The following is a 24,145-nucleotide window of genomic DNA, read 5'->3' as shown; positions in this document are numbered from 1 at the left end:
AAGATTTTATTCAAGAAGGCCTGGTGGGCTTTGAATGGGTTCTGACAAAAACCAGGAGGCCTTGTGTGTGAGAAGGAGAAGAAAAAAGGTAAGCTAAAGGACTTGAGTGACAAAGGCAAGAGGCCCAGCCTCATGGATTTATACACATTTTAGTCCATATCTGCACTTTAACCTCAAATGTTATTTTCTGTATAATAGTGTATTCTTGTAAAAGTTGGATGTTGTTATTTTGGTGCACGTTGCACCAACACACCACAGCAAATCCCTAATACATTTAAATGTATGTGGCAAAGATCCTTAAAAGCTTTGTAATTATGAGTAATTTGATCTGTTTTGAATCTGTAACTTTAGCCACAGAATAATTATTTATGCAAAACTTTCTGCAAATTTATGCAAGTTTGCTGGTGATACTAAACTGGGTGGCAGTGTGGCATGTGATGAGGATGTTAAGAGAATTCAGGGTGACTTGGATAGGCTGGGTGAGTGGGCAGATACTTGGCAGATGATGTTTAATGTGAATAAGTGTGAGGTTATCCACTTTGGGAGTAAGAACAGGAAGGCAGATTATTATCTGAACGGTGTAGAGTTAGGTAAGGGAGAAATACAAAGAGATCTAGGAGTACTTGTTCATCAGTCACTGAAGGTGAAAGAGCAAGTGCAGCAGGCAGTGAAGAAGGCTAATGGAATGTTGGCCTTTATTACAAAGGGAATTGAGTTCAAGAGCAAGGAAATTCTTATGCATTTGTACAGGGCCCTGGTGAGACCACACCTGGAGTATTGTGTACAGTTTTGGTCTCCAGGGTTAAGGAAGGACATCCTGGCTATAGAGGAAGAGCAGCGTAGATTCACGAGGTTAATTCCTGGGATGTCCGGACTGTCTTATGCAGAGAGGTTAGAGAGACTGGGCTTGTACACACTGGAATTAAGGAGATTGAGAGGGGATCTGATTGCAACATATAAGATTATTAAGGGATTGGACAAGATAGAGGCAGGAAATATGTTCCAGATGCTGGGTGAGTCCAGTACCAGAGGGCATGGTTTGAGAATAAGGGGTAGGTCATTTAGGACAGAGTTAGGGAAAAACTTCTTCTCCCAGAGAGTTGTGGAGGTGTGGAATGCACTGCCTCAGAAGGCAGTGGAGGCCAATTCTCTGGATGCTTTCAAGAAGGAGCTAGATAGGTATCTTATTGATAGGGGAATCAAGGGATATGGGGACAAGGCAGGAACCGGGTATTGATAGTAGATGATCAGCCATGATCTCAGAATGGCGGTGCAGGCTCGAAGGGTGGAATGGTCTACTTCTGCATCTATTGTCTGTTGTCTATTGAAATATTCAGAAAATCTGCTGAGATCAACAGAATTTCAAAGTTAATCATGATTCAGAGTTTAAGATGTGTCTTTGTTCATTAAAAATGTACTGAAACAGGGTTGTTCTTTTTGTATTAATTATGTTCTCTAAATGACAACCAGAAACCTGTGACTTCTTGTCTCATGCAATTTGATATGGGAATAACATAACATATTACTCTCCTGACCAAACTACTCTCTTGAACAGGCTAAATATCTGGGCTAAATATACCTCAGACATCCAATCAGGTTTCCAAAATTGCATTTATGGTAAACCACTCCTCCCAAACACTCACAAACAAGCACACACTCTCAACTTCCTGCTGCAGAGAAAGCCAAAGTCAATATGTCTGCAAGTACCTCAGTTGGCAGTCATTTAACCAAATCGTTTCAAAATAAGATTCTTTTCGAATATTTCAGAGAACCAGCCAACACGGTGTATATACTCCGGGGGATCTTCCAAGGTCAGTATAATCACCTCAGAAAGACTTATGAAAGTACCAGGTAACTGAACAAACTTGTCTTCTCTTTAGCAGGAGAATACCATTAACTAGTAACTCAGAGCAGATTCGATGGGCTGAATGGGCTAATACTGCTCATAAGTCTTATGGTCAAATTCCTATCATCCAAGAGGAGCAAGAGACTTTGGCTCCCCTCCCCCTGACCCCAAATATTGTTGAAACTCACTTATCTCCCAACCCAATTGCATTTGGCCTTTTCCATTGGCTTCTCGGAACTGTTCTTATGGATTTGTGGCTCGCTGTCCAGAGAGGGACTCAAGCTTGGTATCAGATGGGGGTTCTGGAATGTTTATTTGCAATTAACTGGTCCTTTGCTTTCTCGGAAACTCTGAGGGTGCCCTGTCCTCTTTGAGCATCATTCCAAGCACTTTCAATAATTCAGGCAAAGCTTTAAATGTGACTAAATAAGCTTTAAGCAGAAATCCTATGAAAGCTTCCCATGAAATATGGTATGCCAAATCAGCAAATCAGATTCTTTTCCCCTTTTCTGTCTTGCTAATTGAAGGTAAGTATTGGGATCCATCTGTCCAACATCCCTCTTTTACCTGATTCCACCTACCACCCTCTGCCTCTATCAACCCCCTTCCTCCTCTCCACCTGGGCCATCTGCCCATTTTTGTTTCCTTGTCTGTTTCTACCTAACACCCAACGGACTGTCTTGGAACATACCCCTTCCCCACTTGGAATGAGTAGAGGAATGGCTGACAGGCAGGACGCAGCAAGTGGCAATAAAAGGCAGAAACCTTTTTTGGTTGACTGCCAGTGAGCAGTGGTGTTCCTCAGGGGTCAGTATTGGGACCACTACTTTTCACATTGTTCATCAATGGTTTAGATAATGGAATGATGACTTTGTGGCAAAGTTTGCAGATGATATGAAGATAGGTGGAGGGGTAGGTAGTGATGAGGAAGCAATGCGATTGCAGAAGGACTTAGACATATTGGGAAAAAAGTGTCAGATGGAATACAATGCTGAGAAATGTATGATAAAGGAACAAAAGGGCAGAGAAAATTCAAAACATCAGAGGTGCAAAGGGACTTAGGAGTCCTTGTGCAAGAGTGCCAGAAGGTTAATTTACAGGTTGAGTCTGTGGTAAAACATTGCAAAATGCAATGTTGGCATTCATTTCAAGGTAAATAGAATATAAAAACTGGAAGATAATGTTGAGGCTTTATAAGACACTGGTCAGGGAGTAGTGTCATTTAAAGCTTCAGCATTTTCTCATGAGTATTGTCAACAGTTTTGGCCCCCATATCTCAGAAAGGACATGTTGATATTGGAGAGGTTCCAGAGGATATTTATGAGGATAATTTTGGGAATGAATGGTCGACATATGAGGAGCATTTGGTGGTTTTGGGTCTGTACTCACTGGAATTTAGAAGAATGCAGGTGGATCTGATTAAAACCTACTGAATGTTGAAAGGACTAGATGAGGTGGATGTGGAGAGAATGTTTCCTATGGTGAGGGTGTCCAGAACTAGATGGCACAGCCTCAAAATTGAGGGGTGACTCCTTAGAACAGAGGTAAGGAGGAATTTTGTTAGCCAGAGAGTAGCGAATCTGTGGAATGCTCTGACACAGATAGCTGTGGAGGCCAAGACCGTGGGTATATTTAAAGCAAAAATTGATAGTTTCTTAATTGGTCAGGGCATCAAAGGTTGTGGCAAGAAGGCAGGTATATGGGGTTGAGTGGGATCTGGAATCAGCCACGATGGAATGGTGGAGCAGACACAATGGGCTGAATGACCGATGTCTTATGGTCTTATTCCTCTATGATATTGCTCATGGCAATGTGATATTGATCAAATGATCAGTTTTACAGAAATATTGATGAAAGGATAGATAGTGATCTTTGTACCATGGATTACCCCATTGCACTTCCTCAGAATAGTCCCATGGTTTTTTATTAATTGGTTTGAAGGGAGGAAGCAACATCTCCCACAGGACATTGAATTTCAGTACTGCAACCAAACTTTGGGTTATTTTGCTCAAATCGCTGGATGGAAATAGCAGCAAGAATGAAAATACTGCCAAGTGAGCCAAGACTTTCAAAGCATTTCTGTTCAGTTCACCAGCAAGAAAAAAGGCAGGATGAAGTAAGCAAGACTAGAGATGAAGTGACTCTCTCTATTGAGGAAATATCAGAACATTTAAAAAACTACTTCTTTCACTTCTTTTACACCTTTTTGTTTCAAATGTGGTTCCGCTACAGTTGGACCCTGTGACCTACATTTTGGTGGTGTGTTTCCCGGCTGATTGACTGATCTGGTGCTTGACTGGGTTGGAGAGGGTTCATTGAGGCTTTGAGTGAAATGTGCGGCCTCGAGTCCAATGAGCTTGGCAAGCCCATAATCGACTGCATTTCTTGTTGTTCTCACCAATTAAAGTGCCGAGGAAGATTGAAATCATCAAGGCAAGGGGGTGTTCTGTGACACCTACCAGCCTTTCACTCGCTACTGCTGGAGGGGGGTGTCTACGTGTGATGGTCTCTTTCTCCCTCCTTCTTGCTTAACACTTTAGAAGTAAGATCCCTGTGTTGGAATGGCCTTTTTCCTTGATGTTGTGGGAGGATGGTGCCAGATTTCTAAGTCTTGGGCAAGACTTATTTATTGATTACATATTTATTGATTGGACTCTGTAGTTCACGTTATAATGTGGTTCTGGTTTTTGGTTGCTCTTTTTTTTTTGTTGCTACTTTGGGCGATTTTGATTGGGGGCCTGCAGATAACAAACTGAGCCAAACTGAATATTCCTGAACTCTTTCAATTTTTGTGCTCTATTTTCTGTGTTTTTCACTCCTATTTCTTTGTTGTTGCTGCTTGCACGATTTGTTTATTTTCCTGCATGATGGTGGGGGAAGCTGTTGATGTTTTACTTAGAACGTGTTCCATGGTTTTCTTTGTTTTTTGGCTGTAAGGAGGACAAACCTCAGGCTTGTGTACTGGATATGTACTTTGATAATAAATATACTTTGAATCTTTGAAGGAACTCTGCTCCCTTTCCCCAGATGGTAGATTTGACCTTCCTGTTCTACAAAAGCAAATTGCACTTATATAGACATTGAACAAACAAAATCTTCCAAAATGCTCCACAGAAGTACAGTTAGAAAGAAGGAGACTGATATTAAAAGCAGGGTTTGTTTATTAATTTAAAATCATGGAAGATATACATTGAAGCATTTGAAGGGAGGGTATACATTTTTCTTTCTGTTGGAATAACCGGTTTTCTAAAGGATTTTTTTTTTCCCTGGAATAACAAGGCCATAAAGCTGTTTTTCTGTGCAATTTAATCTGCTTTAAGTGTTGATCTATTTCCTTTAGCCTCAGAGTGATTACTTATTTCAATCTTATTATGTGAAGTATTCAGAAACTTCACTGAGAACTGGAATGGGTTTATTATTGTTATATGTATGACGTACAGTGGAAAGCCTGTCTTGAATACTGCTTATACAGATCAATTCATTACACAGTGCATTGGGGTAATGCAAGGTAAAATAAGAACAGAATGCCGAATAAAGTGTAACAGCTACAGAGAAGGTGCTTTGCAGGTTGGCAAACTTAATGATAATCAAGAGTTCATGGTAAATCTTTGAGTATTAAAAACATGCTCTCTTGTAGTTACCAAGCAGGGCTGGCCAATCTCTGTTAAAACACATTTTAGAAGTGACAACACTTGGAGCCTGTGATTTCTTGTCATACGTAACCTGTCATGGGATCGCATATCCGCACTGCTTTCCCAACCAAAGTGCTTAATATAACAAGCCAGGGATAAAAATACTCAGGCATCCAATCTGATCTGCAAAATCATGCTAACGTTAAGCCACTCCCCCCAACACACTCACAAACAAACGTGCTCTAGCAACTCGCTGCTGCAGAGAAAGCCAAAGTAAACATGTCCAGACATACCTCAGTTCACAGTCATTGCACTAAACCACTTGAGCGTAAGAGTCTTCCAGAAAGATTTGAAGAACCAGCGAACAAAAGAAAGGTAGTTTGGGGAATCCTCACCAGTCAAGGTCAGTACAAATACCACATGCCAATTTGTGATTTGACATTAATGTGCTACTGAACTAGTACCTTTTCCTTTGGAAAATTTTAATGTTGAAAGCCAGGTAAATACCACCTGGCACCTTGGGAGTTAGCCAGACTTGTTCTAAACTTAGGTCTCAGCTGACATTTCTGTGGTAGCAAATTTTGCTCTGGATCCAAAGGTGTAAGGTTTGATTGACTCTTCAGACTTCTGCATACAAATATGGGCTGACCTTCCACTTTTCCTAGAGTCATCCTTTGGAAGGCAGGTTAAATTGAGAGGCTTTATTTTAAAGTAAAATCTTCCTTACTTTCAATGAAGCACAAGGGAATTCTTCCTGTAAATTTCCCCCATTCTCTTATTCCGGCTTCATCCCCCTTCCTTTCCGGTCCGGATGAAGAGACTTGGGCCAAAATGTTGACTTTTGAATAGATGCTGCCTGAGTCTCTTCAGTATTTTGTGTGCGTTACTCTGGAATTCCACTATTTATTTGCATGATCTCTTGTGTTTCTACAGATTATTTGGTCTTTATCACTTTAATCTAAGTGGGAACTCGTGAAAACTGGTTCCTGGGCTTCGTATGTTAAAATAGTGACTAAAATTGAATGTTATGTAATAGCTATGTAACATTATACATTCCAAACTATAATTTATAAATACAAGATCTTCTTCCTTAGCAGATCTTTTTCAGTGAGATATGACTGGCTGATACAATATTGGGTGGCTTCCACTTTAAGACCACTGTACCATGAGATATAGGAGCAGAAGTAGGCGATTTAGCCCATTGAGTCTGCTTCACCATTTCATCATGGCTGATCCATTCTTCCTCTCAGCTCCAATCTCCTCACTGTCCCCCTATATCCCTTCATGCCCTGGCATATCAAGAATCTATCAGCCTCTGCCCTAAATATGCATAAAGATGTGCCCTCCACAGCTGCCTGTGGCAATGAATTCCACAGATTCACCACTCTACGGATAAAGACATTCCTCCTTATCTCTGTTCTAAAAATATGCCCCGCCATTCTGAGGCTGCACACTTGGTCTTAGACTCTCCCACAATAGGAAACATCCTCACCACATCCACTCTTATCAAGGACTTTCACCATTCAATAGGTTTCAATTGGATCACCCCTTATTCTTCTGAATTTTAGTGAATATGGCCCCAAGTATTCAAACGTTTTTCATGTGACACACCATTCAAACCTGAAATCATTTTTGTGAACCTTATTTGAACCCTCTCCAGTTACAGCTCATCCTGTCTAAGATAAGGGACTCAAAGCTGCTCACAATACTCCAAGTGAGGCCTCACCAGTACCTCCTTGCTTTTTATATTTTAGTCTTCTTGAAAAGAATGTGAACATTGTATTTGCCTTCCTTAACCCAGACTCAACCTATAAGTTAACTTTTAGGGAGCCCTGAACAAGGACTCCCAAATCCCTTTGCACTTCATGTTTTTCTCTGTACTTTTTCTCCATTTAGAAAACATTCTTTCTTTTTATTTCTTCTACCAAAGTGCATATCCATACACTTCCCAACAATGTATTTCATCTGCTACTTCTTTGCCCATTCACTTAATCTAAGTCCTTCTGCAGCCTCTCTATTTCCTCAAAACTATCTGCCCCTCCACCTATCTTCGTTTTGTCTGAAAACTTTGCGATAAAGCCATAAATTCCATCATCCAAATCATTGACATTTAGCTTAAAAACAAGCAATCCCAACACAGATCCCTGTGGAACCAGAAAAGGCTCCCTTTATTCTCTCTTTACCTCCTGCTAATCAGCCACTGCTTTACCCATGTTAGTATCTTTCCTGTAATACCATGGGCTCGTAACTTGTTAAGCAGCCTTATGTGTAGCACCTTGTCAAAGGTCTTCTGAATATTCAAGTACACAATATCAATCAATTCTCCTTTGTCTATCCTGCTTGTTATTTCTTCAAATAATTCCAACAGATTTTCTAAGCAAGACCTTCCTTGAGGAAACCATACTGACTACAGCTTATTTTATCATGTGCCTCCAAGTACCCTGAGACCACATCTAAAACATTGAGTCCAATACCTTCCCAACCACTGAGGTCAGTCTAAATGGCTTATAATTTCTTTTTTTCTATCTCCTTCCCTTCTTGAACAGTGGAGTGGCATTTACAATTTTCCAGTATTCTGGAACCTTTCTAGAATCTAGTGATTCTCGAAAGATCATTACTAATGTCTCCAGAGTTGCTTCATCTGCCTCTTTCAGTACCCTGGGTGTTCACTGTCAGATCCAGGTGACCTACCTATGTTCAGACCTTTCAGTTTCCCAAGAACCTTCTACCTAGTAATGTTACCTTCACACACTTCATCACCTCGATGCCTGGAACTTCTGCTATCCTGCCAGTGTCTTCCACAGTGAAGATTGTCCACCATTTCCTTGTCCCCCATTACTACCTCTCCAGCATTGTTTTCCGATGGTCCAATATTCACTCTTGCCTCCCTTTGATGGTTTATGTATCTAAAGAAACATTTGGTATCCTCTTTAATATTATTGGCGAGCTTACTTTCATATTCCATCTTTGCCTTCTAAATGACTTTTTTAGTTGCCTTCTGCTGTTTTTTTAAAGCTTCCCAATCCTGTAACTTCCCACTAATTTTTGCTCTGTCATATGCCCTCTCTTTGACCTTTATGTTGGCTTTGACTTCTCTTGTTAGTCACAGTTGTGTCATCTTGCATTTAGAATCCTTCTTCCATTTTGGGATGCATATGAAATTGCTTCCAGAAATTTCAGCCATTGCTGCTCTGCCGTCATCCCTGCCAGTGTTCTTTTCCAGTCAATTCTGGTCAATTCCTCTCTCATGCCTCTGTAGTTCCCTTTACTCCACTGTAATACTGATAAGTATGACTTTAGCTTTTCCTTTTCAAATTTCAGGCTGAATTTGACTACATAATTATCTCTTGACCCTCAGGGTTCTTTTACCTTAAGCTCTCTAATCAATTCCATTTCATTACACAGCACCCAATCCAGAAAAGCTGATCCCCATGTGAGCTCAGCCACGACCTGCTCTAAAAATCCATCTCATAGGCATTCTAGAAATTGCTCCTCTTGGGATTAAACATAGCAACAGATAACTAAGTGTCTCAGTGTTGTTGATAGATTGTTCAAAACTGCTACATCCTGATTCACAAGCTGGAGTCTTCCAGTAGATCTTTTGTTTCTGCTTCAACATAAAGGATGTTTGAAGAACTCAGTAGATCAGGCAGCATCTATGGAGGGGAATGGACAGTGGATGTTTTGGATAAAAGACTCTTCTTCAGGAGTTCCTCCAGCCTCATATCCATTGCTCCAGATTCCAGCGTCTGTATTCTCTTGTTTCTCCATTGTTTCATTTTGTTCTTTGCATCCAAACTTTATCTCTTTCTATCTTGATTATTCTTTCTCACCTCAACAAGTCCCTTTCCATCTCAAAAGGTGAAACATCCGTGTTATCTGTCACATTGACAGTTCCTGGTCCTAAATGCTTCATTTTTACCATGGTTCTCCAAGCCCTCTACACATCCATCCCACTGAGGATTGCCTGAGGGCTCTTCACTTATAGTCATAGAACACTACAGCACAGAAACAGGCTATTTGGCCCACCTTCTCCATGCTGAACTATTCAGCTGCCTAGTCTCATCAACTTGCAACTTGACCATAGCCCTCCATACACCTCTCATCCATGTACCTATTCAATTTTCTCTTTCATGTTGAAATTGAACCTGCATTCACCACACTCTTACCACCCCTGACCGAAGAAGTTCCTCCTCATGTTCCCCTTCAACATTTCACCTTTCACCCTTAAACCATGACCTCTAGATCTAGCCTGACCCAACATCAGTGAAAAAAGCCTGCTTGAATTTACACGATCTATTCCCATCACAGTATGCCACGTTAGCGTACCGGTTAGCTCTTAGTATCAGATTTTGAGTTTCAATTCCAGCATCATCTGCAACGGGTCTATACATCCTGCCCGTAGAATGTGTGGGTTTTCCCTGGGTGCTGCAGTTTCCTCCCACAGTCCAAAGACGTATTGTGTAGATTAATTGCTCATTGTAAATTGCCCAAGGATTAGGTTAAGGTTAAATTTGGGTTGTCAGGGGTTGCAGGTGCAGCACAGCTCAAGGGGCTATTCTGTGCTGTATCAACATATTTGAAACCTCTATCAAATCTGCCCCTAAACAGAAACTCAGTCAGTCCCCCTCCACCCCTATACTCTGCTGGCTGGCTGGCTGTCAGGAAGATAATGGCCTGGTATCTTGTTTGGCATGCCACAGCATCATACCCAGAAAATGGTGGGGAAACTGTCCTCGCTAGGTCTCAGCACCTCCCTCTATAATTGGATACTGGACATATTAACAGGAAGGTGACAGTCATTCTGTGTGGACAGCAGCATCTCTTGTCCTTTTACAATGAACACTGGCACTCCCGAAGGTTGTGTGCTCAGCACACTGCGGTTCATACTGCTGACACAGGGCTGTATCACAGGATCCAGCTCAAACCATGTTATCAACTTTGCGGATGACACGACAATGGTTGGCCTTATCAAAAATGATGATGAGACGGAGTACAGAGAGCAAGTGCAATGGCTGGCGGGTTGGTGTGAGAAGAACAACCTAAGCCTGAATGTGAAGAAGACAAAGGAAATCAGGAAGGTGCAGCCAACCCATCCCCCATGGTTCCCCCATAGACAGAGTTAAATGCACCAAGTTCCTGGAAGTACACATCACGGCTGACCTCACTTGGTCCCTTAACATCACCTCCCTGAACAAGAAGGCACAGCGGCTCCTCCATTTCCTAAGAAGATTGAGGCAACCAAGGCTCCTATAACCCCTGCCCCCCCCCCCCCCACCACCACCGCACCAAATTAACTGTGTTTTACAGGAGCACCATTGAGAGCATCCTGACAAGTTGTGCCTCCATCTTGTACGGGAGCAGTCAAGCATCGGACCTGAAGTCCCTACAGAGGACTGTGAGAACAGCTGAGAAGATCATCGGGGTTACCCTAACATCCGTCGGGAACATTTATCAGGATCGCTACATACGTAGGACCCTCAGTATCATTAACAATCCTACCCACCCATCTTGCATCCTCTTTGACGCTCTATCATCAGGCAAGAGATTCCGATGCATAAAAACAAGAACGATCAGGATGAGAAACAGTTTCTTCCCCCAGGCCATTAGGCTTTTGAACTCCCAGCCACATCGTATTCGAAGTGTCACCAGTTAATCTGTTCCGTACTCAACGATATTTAATATAAATGCACTTTAGTTTGTTACCTATGTGTGATTCATCTGTAGATTTTATCCTTACCTTTTTAAGTTATCCTGTGTTATGTGTACTACTGTGCTTTATACCCTGTGGTTCGAAGAAACATTTTGTTTCTATATCCATTATATATGCTACATACATGTATGTAGTTAAATGACAATAAACTTCACTTGTCACTTTTCCTCATTAACCTGATCTATTAACCTGATTCACTGCTGATGATGTGGTCTCCGTGTAGCAGGAATACTTGATGCAAACAGGACGATGGATTTTCAGAAAATTTCCTTTGAGCCCAGAGCTTCCGGCTGGCCTTCAGTTTAATTCTGCATCTCACTCCCTGTCTGACTTCTTTCTCTTTGGCCTCCCACACTATTCCAGTGAAGATCAGTTCAGCTTTCACTCTGGCACGTTAGGGCCTTTACAACTCAATTGCAACTGACAAGCAAAAAATAACTTTGGAGCCTGAAAACCTTTGTGCTGGAAACACCGAGAAGACAATCTGATGAAAGATTACTAATCTGCATGGGTTCCTCTCCACAGATGCTGTCAGGTTATTTCCACCATTTTTGTTTGAACTGGATCATTGATTCAATGGTTTTGTGTCTGCAGAACTGAATTTCGCACTTTCAAATAATCAGCCACGCTGGAACTGTCTCTCACATTTCTAGCATTCCTTATAGAGGAGTATGAAAACCATGAGGGGCATTTATAGGACACACACAGCCGAGAGGATTAGAATATATAAACAAGTATGTAATACTGAGGCTTCATAAGGCTTTGGTCAGGCCACATTTGGAGCTTTGTGAGCAGTATTAGGCTCCATATCTAAGGAAGAATGTGCTAGTATTGGAGAGTTTCCAGAGGCAGTTAACAGGTATAATCCTGGAAATGAAGAGATTATGTAGGAGGAGTGTTTGATGGCTTTAGCCTGCCCTCACTGGAGTTCAAAAGAATGGCAGGGGGTGGATCGCATTGAAGCCTACTGAATATTGAAAGGCCTGGATAGAGTGGACATGAAGAGCATGTTTGCAGTAGTGGGATAGTCTAGGTCCAGAGGGCACAGCCTCAGAATAGAAGGATGTCCGTTTAGAAGAGAGTCGTGTGGGGAATTTCTTTAGCCAATTTGGAATTCATTGCCTTGGACAGCTGAGGAGATCAAGTCATTGCAACTTGAAACTTGCATCCTTTTCCTAATGTTGTTTTGCAGGTTTCATGAAAGTTTGTCACCCTGAATTGTTCATTCACTATCTCACTCCGCTAATACTATCTGACCAGCTGAATATTTCCAACATTTTCTGCGTTTATTTGTGGTGAGAACCCCTAACTCACACTGTAGTGAATTCTATTTATCCCCTCTGTAAATTCACCTGTTTAGAAATCACTTGTTCACTTAAATTACCACTATCACAGAATCATACAGGAAACGGGTCCTTCAGCCTATCATATCTGTGTCATCCCTCAGGTACATGCCTATACTGATCCTATTTTTCAGCTCTGAACCCTGTGCCATGGTAGGTGTAGAAGTAATAAATGTTCTGAAGGAACCTGCATTCACCAAGCTGACCACCTGGACATTCCACAGATTTCAGTGACCTCAAATACCCTCATAGGCTCCTGTCCTTTACTTTAAATGTGTATCTTTCCTCATGGAAAAAAGTTTCTGGTCATTTTCCCCTATCATTGATCTCATTAATTTTGTGTACCTTGAGCAGGTTCCTCATGAGCCTCAGAAAGACTCTGTCCAGTCTCTCTTCATAATGGAAACAACCCATCCCAGCAAATATCATGGTGCACATCCTCTGCACCTTCGTCAGTGTAATCACATCCATCCTGTAGTGTGGTGACCAAACCTGTGCTGCCCACTGCAGATTTTTATGAAGTTGTATGAATACCTCCTTAGTCTTAGGCTCACGCGGTATTTCAGAAGCATGTGGACAACCAGTTCAAAGTTCAAAGGGCACAGCTTCGACCTCAGTGCAGCGAAGAGCAGAGTAAACGTCGTGGAGCAGCAAGCAAACCGGCCCAATCCATGCTTCTGATCCCGACACCCTGCCCTTTCAATCCATCTGGCCCGGTATTTAAATCTTCCAAACATCGGGTACTTTCTCACTCTAGGACCCAGGCCCTGTCCCATTGATATCCTTTGGACCTGCACCCCACTGCCATGTTTCAGCCCATACCCAACCTTTCCCAATCGGCCTGGCGCTTATATCAATCAAACCTCGCTCTTGGTTTAGAATTTGAATTCCAAAGCATAGTGGACTGTAATTGAGTGCTAGAAAATGTGATTAGTATCAGTAAGCATTTAGAGTCATACAGCATGGAAACAGGTCCTAATGGGTCATGACGACAAAGATTCCCATCCAAGCTAGTCCTATTTGCCCACATTTGGCTCATATCCTTCTAAACATATCCTACCCATGTACCTATTCAATTGGCTTTTAAATGCGATCAATGTACTTTAACCACTTCATCTGGATTACCACCCTCTGGATGAAAACTTTGCTGTGAAAAACTTGATGTCAATGTAGACATGGTGGGACAAAGGTCTCTTTCAATACTGTATGAATCTTTGGTCAAAAAGTTTTGTCTTCTTCAAACCATAATTTTTGTTCTATTCCAAACATGAGAAGATCTGCAGATGCTGGAAATCCAAAGCAACACGCACAAAACATTGGAGGAACTCAGTAGGCCTGGCAGTATCTGAATGTCTGAATGCTTGCAGAATTTGCTCCACCCCCAGTCTCAGTCACCATTCTCCATTCCTGTTTCCCTCTCTCACCTTATCTCTTTACCTGCTTATCACCTCTGTCTGGTGCTCCCCTTTCTTCCATGGTCTTATAGCTTCTCCTATCAGATTCCCTCTCTTCCAGCCCCTTATCTCTTTCACCAATCAACTTCCAACTCTTTACTTCACGCTTTCCCCCATCCCAGTTTCACCTATCACCTGCTATCTTGTACTCCTTCCTCTCCTCCTCACACCTTCTTACTCTCAGTCCTCATTTGTATTTCCCAGTCCTGATGAAGGGTCTTGGCCCGAAACTGTTTACTCTTTTCGATTTTTGTTCTATTCTTAGTTTTGGGAGAGTTATCGAAGCCTGCCTGAGTGTATTGACACTTGAATTGGGAACTGGGGCTCATTAGAGGATGTGACTGAGAAAAGCTAACAGTTTTGTGAAGTACGCCATGCACCCCTCACACAATCTCTTCTCCCTCCTGCTATCTGGCAAAAGGTACCGAAACATTCGGGCTCTCATGACCAGACTGTGCAACAGTCTCTTCCCCTAAGCCATCAGACTCCTCAATACTCAGAGTCTAGACTGACATCTACATCATTATATTCTATAATCTACATTATTATATTGTAATTTGTCCTCTACTGTGCCTATTGCCTTGTTTATATAATTATTGTACTGCCCTGCACTGTTTTGTGCACTTTATGTAGTCCTGTGCAGGTCTGTAGTCTAGTGCAGTTTTTTATGCTGACTTATGTAGTCAAGTGTAGCCTTGTGGTGTCTAGTGTAGTTTTGTGCTTCAGGTAGTACCATGGTCCTGGAGGAACATTGTTTCATTTTTACTGTGTACTGTACCAGCAGTTTATGGTCGAAATGACAAAAAAACTTGACTTGACTTGACTTAAATGCTGTCAAAGAGGCTCTTAAAAGTGGACAGTGATATATGAAGGACAATGTGTACTGGGAAAAGAATTCCAGAGTGCAGGAATTAATTGGGAATGACTGTCCTGGATTTGATGACATCAGGCAACTGTTATATAAACATATTTTCACACTAATGTTAATAGTTCTCCACTACTTAACTCCTGGAACAAATGCAAGACGTAATGTGTCCTATGAGCTTTGTACCTAATCCTTTCCTTTGAATATAACTCCTTGCGAGTCCATGTGGATTCCTCCTCCCTTCCCCTCCATTGAGCACATTCACATGGAGTGCTACCTTGAGAAAGCAGTATCCATTATCACGTGCCCCGCCATCTAGGCCATGTTCTCTTCTTTCTGCTACCATCGAAAAGGAAGGACAGGATCTGATAGTTCACCACCAGTTTCAGGAACTGATATTACTCTTCAACCATCAGGCTCCTGAACCAGTGTGGATAGAATAACTTAACTCACCTCAACTCTGAATGGATTACACAACCTACAGATTCACTTTCAAGGACTATGTGATTCATTTTCTCAGTATTACTTATTTATCATTATATGCACAATTTGTCTTCTTTTGCACATTGGTTGTCAGTCTTTGTGTACACTTTTTTCATAAATTCTTTTATATTTATTTACTTTCTTGTAAATGTCTGTAAGAAAATTAATCTCAAGTTAATATACGGTGACATGGTGCAATTTAACAATAAAATTACTCTACTCTGTCCTGACTCAAGGCTCACTCAAGCGATTCTTGAACGACTTACCAGGGAAGAGTAGTTGGAATGGTTTCCCATTGCCTATCACATGGCTTTGATCTTTGAAATATTTTTTCAGATGTAAATGTCAACCAGGATCAAAATGTCCGGTGTGCTTTTGTGATGGGGTGAAGGAGAGAAACAAATACTAGACTTGGACAGTATGTGGGGTACAATACTCAGAACCAGCATTCGAAACTTAGTATTTTCAGAATAAACACTTCTTCTGATTTGAAATGGTAGAGCATGACTGAGCCAGTGCTGGTTCATACCAGATGCACAGATCCTGCCAAATGTATAAGCAATTACTTTGTGATGCAGCACCCATTTCTTGGCACAGACTTCATTGGGGCACGAACATTCACCCGATAGTCAAAATGCCGGAATTCTTGCAAAGCCTGACTCCTGTTAATGTTCTGTTCTGAACAACACTAAGATAAATGTTGGAATAAGATTACAAAGCAGATAAAAATATTTAACTTTATTGTTGTGACCTTGGCTTTGAAAATTATCACTTAGAAAGCTGGCAAGTTAAATTATAAACTTAAGTGATTTTGTAGATGCTGGAAATCCAGAGCAACGTACACAAAGTTCTGGAGGAACTCAGCAGGTTAGGCAGCACCTATGGAGGTGAGTAAATGGTGAATATTTTAGGCTGAGACTGTTTATTAGGAAAGAACTTCACCAAGAAATTAAATTGTAAAGTTTATCAATTGCTGTATGAGGGACATAAATAAAGGTGGGAAATTAAGAACAGGAAGGTGAAGATTTAAAGTGAGAGAGAAAAGTTTTAATACAAAGTTGAGCAACAACTTTTTTACACAAAGGGTGGTATGTGCTACCAGAGGAAATGGTTAGGGTAGGTACTTTTAAAAGAGGATTGGACAGGTACATGGATTGGCAAGGTTTAGAAATGAATAGGCCACATGTTAGCAAATGGGACTAGTTTAGATGGATTAACTTATTCAGCATGGACCAGTTGCGTTGAAGGGCCTTCAACTGTGCTGTGTAACTGTACAGCTTCTTCCCCAAGGCTGTGAGACTTCTGAACTCCTTGCCACTAGCCAGGTCTCATCACACATGAAGCACCAGTACCGTTACAGGATTTACTTTTTAACTTGCATCGTGAATGCACCTTATTGTTTGTTAACGTACTAGTAATAATATTAGTTTATGTGTTATGTGTGTGATTTATATATATTATGCTGTGCATCTCATTCCAGAGAAATGTTATTTCATTTGGCGATATGCATGCGTACGGTTGAATGATAATAAACTGAACTTGAATTTGAACTTTAACTCTACGAATTTTAAATTGGTAAATCGCTTTATTATTGTCACATGCTCTGAGTTACAGTGAAAAACTTTGTTTTGCATGCTATCCACAGAGATCAATTCATCACATCAGCACACTGAGGTACTACAAGGGAAAAGCAACAGCAGAATGCATAAAGACAACTGTAGGAGCAAACTAAGAGGCCATTCGGCATTGGTGTTCAAAATAATGAGCAATTTATTTTTTTTAAAACTGTGCACACCAGGAGATCAGTGAAACCTGATCTATCTGAGAGTGAATTTGAAGCAGTTTTTTACATTCTCAGTTGGACCAGATTACCAGTAAGAATCCATTTTGATAATCGAATAGTAGCTACAGGAAGACTTACTAAGTAACACACTAGCTCCTGATTACAGTATAAAATGGTTATCCACAGGTCCAACAGCAAATCCAATTTTCTATTACAACAGTGGGTGCATAATTAACCAAGTTCCTGAAACTTGGACATCATCATGTCTAGACTCCATGTCTTTACTTCTGAGGTTCCCTGCAACCATATTGGTATAATGCACATCACATTATTAGCCCTCACTCTTCTTTCCCCGACAATAATATACTGTTGCAGTTGCAGAGAAAATGCAATTCAGGTAGTCGATAAGGCCATGATGAGGTTTTGAGGTCTTACCATACAAGAGGCATGATCAATAGCAAGACACACATAATACTGGATGAACAGCAGGCCAGGCAGCAATTTTTTTAGTTGTTGCTCACTTTTTTTGAATATTTTCATGCTACTTTTGGACGTCTGGTGCCTTGGCCCTGGAGAAATGCTGTCTCGTTCAGCTTCATATATGTACGGTTTGAATGATGATTAAATTTGATTCGATTGATTGTTTTTTTTTCTGTGGGGAGAAATAAAGAGTCTACGTTTTAGGCCAAGACCATTCATCAGGACTGGGAAGGAAGGGGCTGAAGCCAGAATAGGAAGGTGAGGGGGGGGGGGGGGGAAATACAAGTTGACAGATGACAGATGAAATCAAATGAGTCGGAAGGTGATTTGAATGGGCCACAGGGATGGGGAGGTGTGCCAGGGAGAAGGAGCTGGGAGATAAAACATAAAAAAGAAGTCATTTATAGGAGAGGACATTGAAATATGGAATAAAGGGATGGAAGAGGGGAACCAGAGGGAGGAGATGGGCAGGACATGAGGGTGGGACAAGAGAATGGAAAGGAATGAAGGTGTAACCAGAAGTTGAAATAGAAAAAGAGAGAAGGGGGTAGGGGAAAAAAGGAGAGGAATAATTATCAGGAATGAAAAAAATCGATACTCATGCCATCGAGTTGAAGGTTATCCTGACGGAATTTGAGTTGTTGCTCCTCCAATCTAAGTTTGGCCTCATGGTGGCCGTAGAGGAAACAAAGGTCTAACATGTTGGTATGAGAATGGGAAGTTGAATTGAAATGGCTAGCCACCGGGATTGTGGCGGACGAAGCGAAGGTGCTCAGCAAAGCGGCCCTCAGATCTGTGTAGGATCTCACCGGTGTAGAGGAGGCTGTACTGGGAGCACTGGACAGAATAGGTGACCCCAGGAGACTCATAGGTGAAGCACTGCCTCACCTGGAGGAACCGTTAGGGGCCTGAATAGTGGTGAGGGTGGAGATGTGCAGGCAGGTGTATCATTTTGATTCAGTAGTGTTATAACAGCTGGATAGAAGCTGTACCAGAACCTGCTGGTGCATGCGTTCAAGCTTTTATATCTTTTGTCTGATGGGAGGAGGGAGAGGAGAGAATGACCAGGGTGTGTGGGTCTTTGATAACAATAGCTGCTTTACTCTTGAAGTATGAAGTGTAAACGGAATCCATGGAGGGCAGCTTAGTTTTAACCATAAGCACTTACATCTTGCCTTTGGTGAAGTGGTTCACAGTTAGCATTCCGTAACCAAAGTTGCTGTTTAGATGGGTTACAATGCATATGGATTCTGATACAGAATCCTCCAGACGAGGTTCACGGGAGTGACCCCCCAGAATGAAAGGGTTAATGCTTGATGGCTCTGGGAGTTTAGAAGAATGAGGAGGATCTCACTGAAACCTATCGAATATTGAAAAGCCTAGATAGGATGGATGTGGAGAGGATATTTTCTATAGTGAGTGAGTCTAGGACCAGAAGGCACAGCCGCAGAACAGAAGGATGACTCTTTAGAACAGAGGGTAGTGAATCTGTGGAGGTCATTGCCACAGACAGCTGTGGAGGCCAAGTCACTGGGTATATTTAAAGTGAAGGACGATAGGTTCTTGATTAGTAGAGGTATCAAAGGGTATGGGGAAAAGGCAGGAGAAAGGGATTGAGAAGGATAGTAAATCAGTTATTAAATGGCAGAGCAGATGGACTGAATGGACTTATACGGTCATGATATACTTCTACGTTATGGTTTCATAGTTCAGATGAAGTAGAGGGTGTCGATGACAACTAGGCCCTGACAGAAAGAGGCTGGAGTTCCAATTGCCAAAAGAGAATTCACGGAACTCCTGGCAGGATATGAACCCCAGCCACAAATCTTACAAGTGGTTTGAAGTGCCGTGGGGAGACGGAGATTTAGGTACTGAATATAGGACTTTCAGGAAAGAGTGAGTCATGTGTGAAACTGATCGTGCCTTGGTGCTGTACCACAAACTTGCTATAGATTCTGTTCACAAAAGGCTGTGGATTTCTGTGACAGCCTCCATATGCCATGAAATCAGTCTGTGAGACGAAGATCTAAGAGCTTAGTTGTCTAAGTATAGCACCAGCAGCTGACGCACGCCAGCAAAGGGCCTCGCAGTGGTAACTGCTGCTGTGTTGTACAAGGTTAATGTTCTGCCTGTTGTTGCTGCAGACTGTGTTAGGAGCAGGAACAGATTTGAGTCATGGTGCTAGACGGAAGGATTTGTTGGATCACCAAGAACTCGAAGATTTGTTGCTTTCTTAATAACTTGAAGCACTTCTGAACAAAATTTTATAATAAATGCTTAATCAGTGAACGTCTGGGGCTTGCATTTTAGATTTTTGGTTCAATGTGTGATGTTTACAGATAATTATTTTCTGACAACATATTAATTACAACTTGTCAATTACAACTTTATGCAAATTAATCAAATTTTGGTTTCTAAAATTATTCAGTTAAGCCTCCTACTAGGGTATTCTGTTAAGTATCCATGTCAAATGTGGTTTTCTGTGTACAATATCTGTGTTTGTGAAAACTAGATTCTTAAAGTAAAATGCATGTGTGACATTATAAACTATATGGCAAGGCAGCTTTATCTGTGTAAAAGGAACTAAGAATTATTTTTAAATTGGTCTTCAGGGATGCACGTTCTTGCATTATGAGTTAAACCTGAAATATTCAAGGTCCACAAATACTGAGCTATATTTTGGAGCAGCAAGCAATCTGCTTGAGGAGCTCACTGTATGTCCACTCCTCTTTTTACCAGTATCTCCTCTCTCTACTCCTTAGTCCTGTTGCAGAGTTGTGAGCTGAAATGTCGATGGTTCCTTTCCCCTCTCACAGATGCTGTTCAAGCAATGAGGTCCTCCAGCAGATTGTGTGTTGCTCCAGATTCCTACATCTGTGAAGTTATCTTCTTGACGACATCCCATCTGTAAAACCTTCTCCAACATTGTATATCATAAGTGTTTGACTTAACTGATGTATTCTGTGATTTATCAACAAATGTAAAGCTGTATTTCAATTTGAACTGCACAGCACGTCATCTGAGGGAAACCACAAACATGCTCCCCAGATTTTTGAATTTTGCTCTGATTTACACAATTTCACTTCTTTTCTAAATTTAGTATCCCTTCAAGGCCCTTGTCTCTCTATTTATATTGTTACTTATTATTCTTCTGCACATATTTGACAAAACAAGTTGAAAAAATATGCTGACTTACCTTCATTGAATGTGAGAGAAAACAGTGAAAATTCCATTTTTTGGGGGCTGCTGTGTTCAAATTCAGCTAAGTATTTTGCTGTAAGTTAATACTGGGGATGGCTATAATCTTGGTTCGGTTGTATTTAGCTTATTGGTGGCTGAGTTGTTTAAAAAGGAACAGTGGATAGGTTTAAAGCATGAAGCCTGTTTGCACAAAATAGTGATAAGTTGCTGTGTTGTGGGCCTTGTTAGCATGTGGCAGGAATTCCCAATTCTTAACATGTTCCTCTGTGAATAATCTCATAGATGAGCCAACTAGAGATGGATCATGCTATGGTCTGGAATGCAGCTGGTGTTGTCTTGGATATTGATTCAGGTTTGTTTTGTGTACACAGTTGCTCACTCTACTTTCTACTCAATCACAGAAAATGTTAAAGGAAAAAGACAGGCGCAATATACAGGGAATGATGTTGAGGAGCTGGTTGGTTGTCAATATGTTAACATAATTAACCCTGTTAAACTCCAACTGAAAATTGATTGAGGCCATTTTTCAAGAATAAGTTCCTAAATTTATGAAACTGATCTGAATCAGTTTCAGAACACTGCCTGTGGTTGATTCTGCACTAAACCAGCACTTGGGAACCTAGTACCTTTGTTATGAAGGAAAAACCCTCTCACAGAAATCAGTGCAAACCTCATTATCCAAAGGGTGTTGAAGTTGGGGGTCAACTTGAAATGTAAAAGCTGAGATCACTTGGTTCTTAGAGGGGTTAAGGAATATGGAGCCAAGTGGCTAAATAGGATAGGGATGCAGATCAGTCACCATCTCACAGTGCATGATTGGGTTCATTCTGTGTTTCTGTTTTCCCATCCTTGTTCCTAGTCTGCTTTTATTACACTTGGTAGAATAAGATTATTTTAAAACCTGAGCTGCAAACTTTAATGGTGAAAAATGCCTTGGTTTAACTTCCCAAGATGCATCATATTAAATTCCATCTGTCATTCCTTGGACAATTTACTCAGTTAATATGGATCTTCTTGTAATCTAAGATAACCTTCTTCACTTTCCACCAATACTCTCAATTTTAGTGTCATCTACAGACCTGATAGATGACAGGCCAGGTAGAACTGCTAGACATGGACCGAATGGGTTGAAAGGCCTGCATCCATGTTCTATGGCTCCACGTTAGATTTGATCTCTGTAAAGGAGGACAGGAAATTGTAGGTGGCCTCATCATTTGTTTTGTAAGCATTGAACCTCCAACTATCAAAATATGAGAGGTAAATTGATTTGTCTGTATTCTCACCAGGGAGATGTACTTAGGGGAATATGAGATGGAGGATCAGAGTATTATACTGGAGAATTGTTTCAAACTACATTTCCTGTGAGACATTTATTCAGCAGATGTGTAGAATCTGGGAATCAAATTACAATTGTAGGCATGACAGTAGTGTAGCGGTTAGTGCAACGCTATTACAGCTTGAGCTCAAAGTCTGTAAGAAATTTATCTGTCCTTCCTGTGAATGTGTGCGTTTCCTCTGGGTGCTCTGGTTTCCTCCCACATTCCAAAGATGTACTGGTTAGTAAGGTAATTGCTCATTGTAACTTCTCCTGTGATCAGGCTAGGGGTTAATTAGGTGGGTTGCTGGGCAGTGTAGAAATATAGTACAGGGGGGCCTGTTACACACTTTATCTCTAAATAAAAAAATGTTCAAGTCAATATTATAATTTTGAAAGCAAGTAGGTGAATTTGTTCGTCATTGCTAAAAAGAAAAGTGATTGGAACAGATTGTTCTGTACCTTGAGAACTTTGATAGAATTTACCAAAAGCCATTGGTGTCAGGACATATCCGTTTTAATTCCCTCTGTGGTACCAGCAACTATCTTGATTTCATAGAAATAGAATCTCTAATTATAGTCACGTAAATGATCTTCAGGAGAATTGTTTCCACAACAATGCAAGAAGTAGAATGAAGTATTAATTGATGAATGTAGGAAGACTATTGAGTTACCTGTATATTTATTGTTATCTACATATTTTGATTTAACTCAAGCATAAAATTAAATAATTTGTGCTGGCGTATATAATTAGTACTCTGATGAAGAAAATTGACATTAATTTGGCAGAAATAGTATATCATTTGGGGACTCAAGCCAGTACCTTATAAAAAGTATCTCATGATTGATACACAATATGATTTGTAAGATCTTAAAATAACTTCCTAAAAATGGAAAATTGAAGTTGTCACACTGATTACTTGTTTAATTCAATTATTGAATTATCCTGGTATGGGAGGAATGTTTTGTTAATTATTTTTTGTAAGCAAACCAATGCTCTTTTCAGAGAGGTGATATTATCCAATGGTAAAATAATCTCAAAAATTTACAGAAATATTCAGCAGGCCAAGTGACTTCCAATGAAAGAAGAAAACAGAATTAATGTTTCAGATTACTAAGTAATGGAGTGGGGAGTTGGTGGGGAAAAGGAAAGGCCTGTGATAAAGGAGGAAAATATAACAATAGGAATGTTTGCGTGTAAAGGGTAATGGGTCAAATAAAGGAACAAGAGACTAATGAGTGTATTATAAATCAAAATCTGTGTTAGTGCTTCTCTCACTACAGTCGCTTCCTGACCTGCTGAATATTTGCGGATTTCCAGCACTTTCTGCATTTTGTAGCATGTAATAGAAAAGCCTTTACCAGACATTATGACCTCTTAAACTACTTATTATATTTTCAGTTTTCTTTTTTTTTTCAGGTTCTTGGGCTGACCGTTCACCTTTGCATGAGGCAGCCAGTCAAGGTCGCCTTCTGTCCCTCAAAACTTTGCTTGCACAGGTGAGAGTAAGTCTAGTGTGCTGAGGACTGGATTGTATTCTGTAAGCCCTTGATTGTTAGATTCATAGCCATTAAGGTCTGAGTGATGTTTCCACTTGAAGGTAAATTTATACTATTTCTTGAGGTTTAAAGTTACCTTAATCCTAACCCTGGGACAAAGAAAAATGCAGGATATGACAGAGGCAATTTTCAGAAGCCAAATCAAACATAGAACATAGAACAAACCAGCCCAGTACAGGCCCTTTGGCTACTGATATTGTGCCTAACTTTAACCTGTGTACTCTTAGACCAGGGGTTCCTAACCTTTTTAATGCCATGGACCCCTTCCATTAGCCAAGGGATCCATGTTGGGATCTCCTGTCCTAGATCAATCTAACCCTTCCCTCCCTCTCAGCCCACCATTTTTCTGTCATCCACCAGCCTATCTAAAATTCTCTTAAATGTTCCAAATGTATCTGCCTCGACCACTACCCTTGGCAGCATGTTCCATGCACTCACCGTTCTGTGTTTAAAAACCTACCTCTAACATT

General features: G+C 40.9%; 1 protein-coding gene across 2 annotated transcripts in view; it reads left to right on the top strand.

The window, feature by feature from the left end:
• The window catches only part of asb5b (ankyrin repeat and SOCS box containing 5b), an 80,778-nt gene that overhangs the window by 20,631 nt on the left and 36,002 nt on the right, over positions 1-24,145 (top strand). The window contains exons 1-2 of one of the 2 annotated variants that reach the window (XM_059974297.1): positions 15,988-16,223; positions 23,536-23,615. In XM_059974297.1, the coding sequence (XP_059830280.1) occupies positions 16,154-16,223; positions 23,536-23,615 (150 nt within the window). In that variant the 5' untranslated portion in view covers positions 15,988-16,153. Of the gene's footprint in view, positions 1-15,987; positions 16,224-23,535; positions 23,616-24,145 lie in introns of those variants that run through there. The other variant, XM_059974298.1, reaches the window with a different exon arrangement.

Source organism: Hypanus sabinus, chromosome 7, assembly GCF_030144855.1.
Source record: "Hypanus sabinus isolate sHypSab1 chromosome 7, sHypSab1.hap1, whole genome shotgun sequence".
Classification (NCBI taxonomy): domain Eukaryota; kingdom Metazoa; phylum Chordata; class Chondrichthyes; order Myliobatiformes; family Dasyatidae; genus Hypanus; species Hypanus sabinus.
This window is presented reverse-complemented; position numbering and strand designations above follow the sequence as displayed.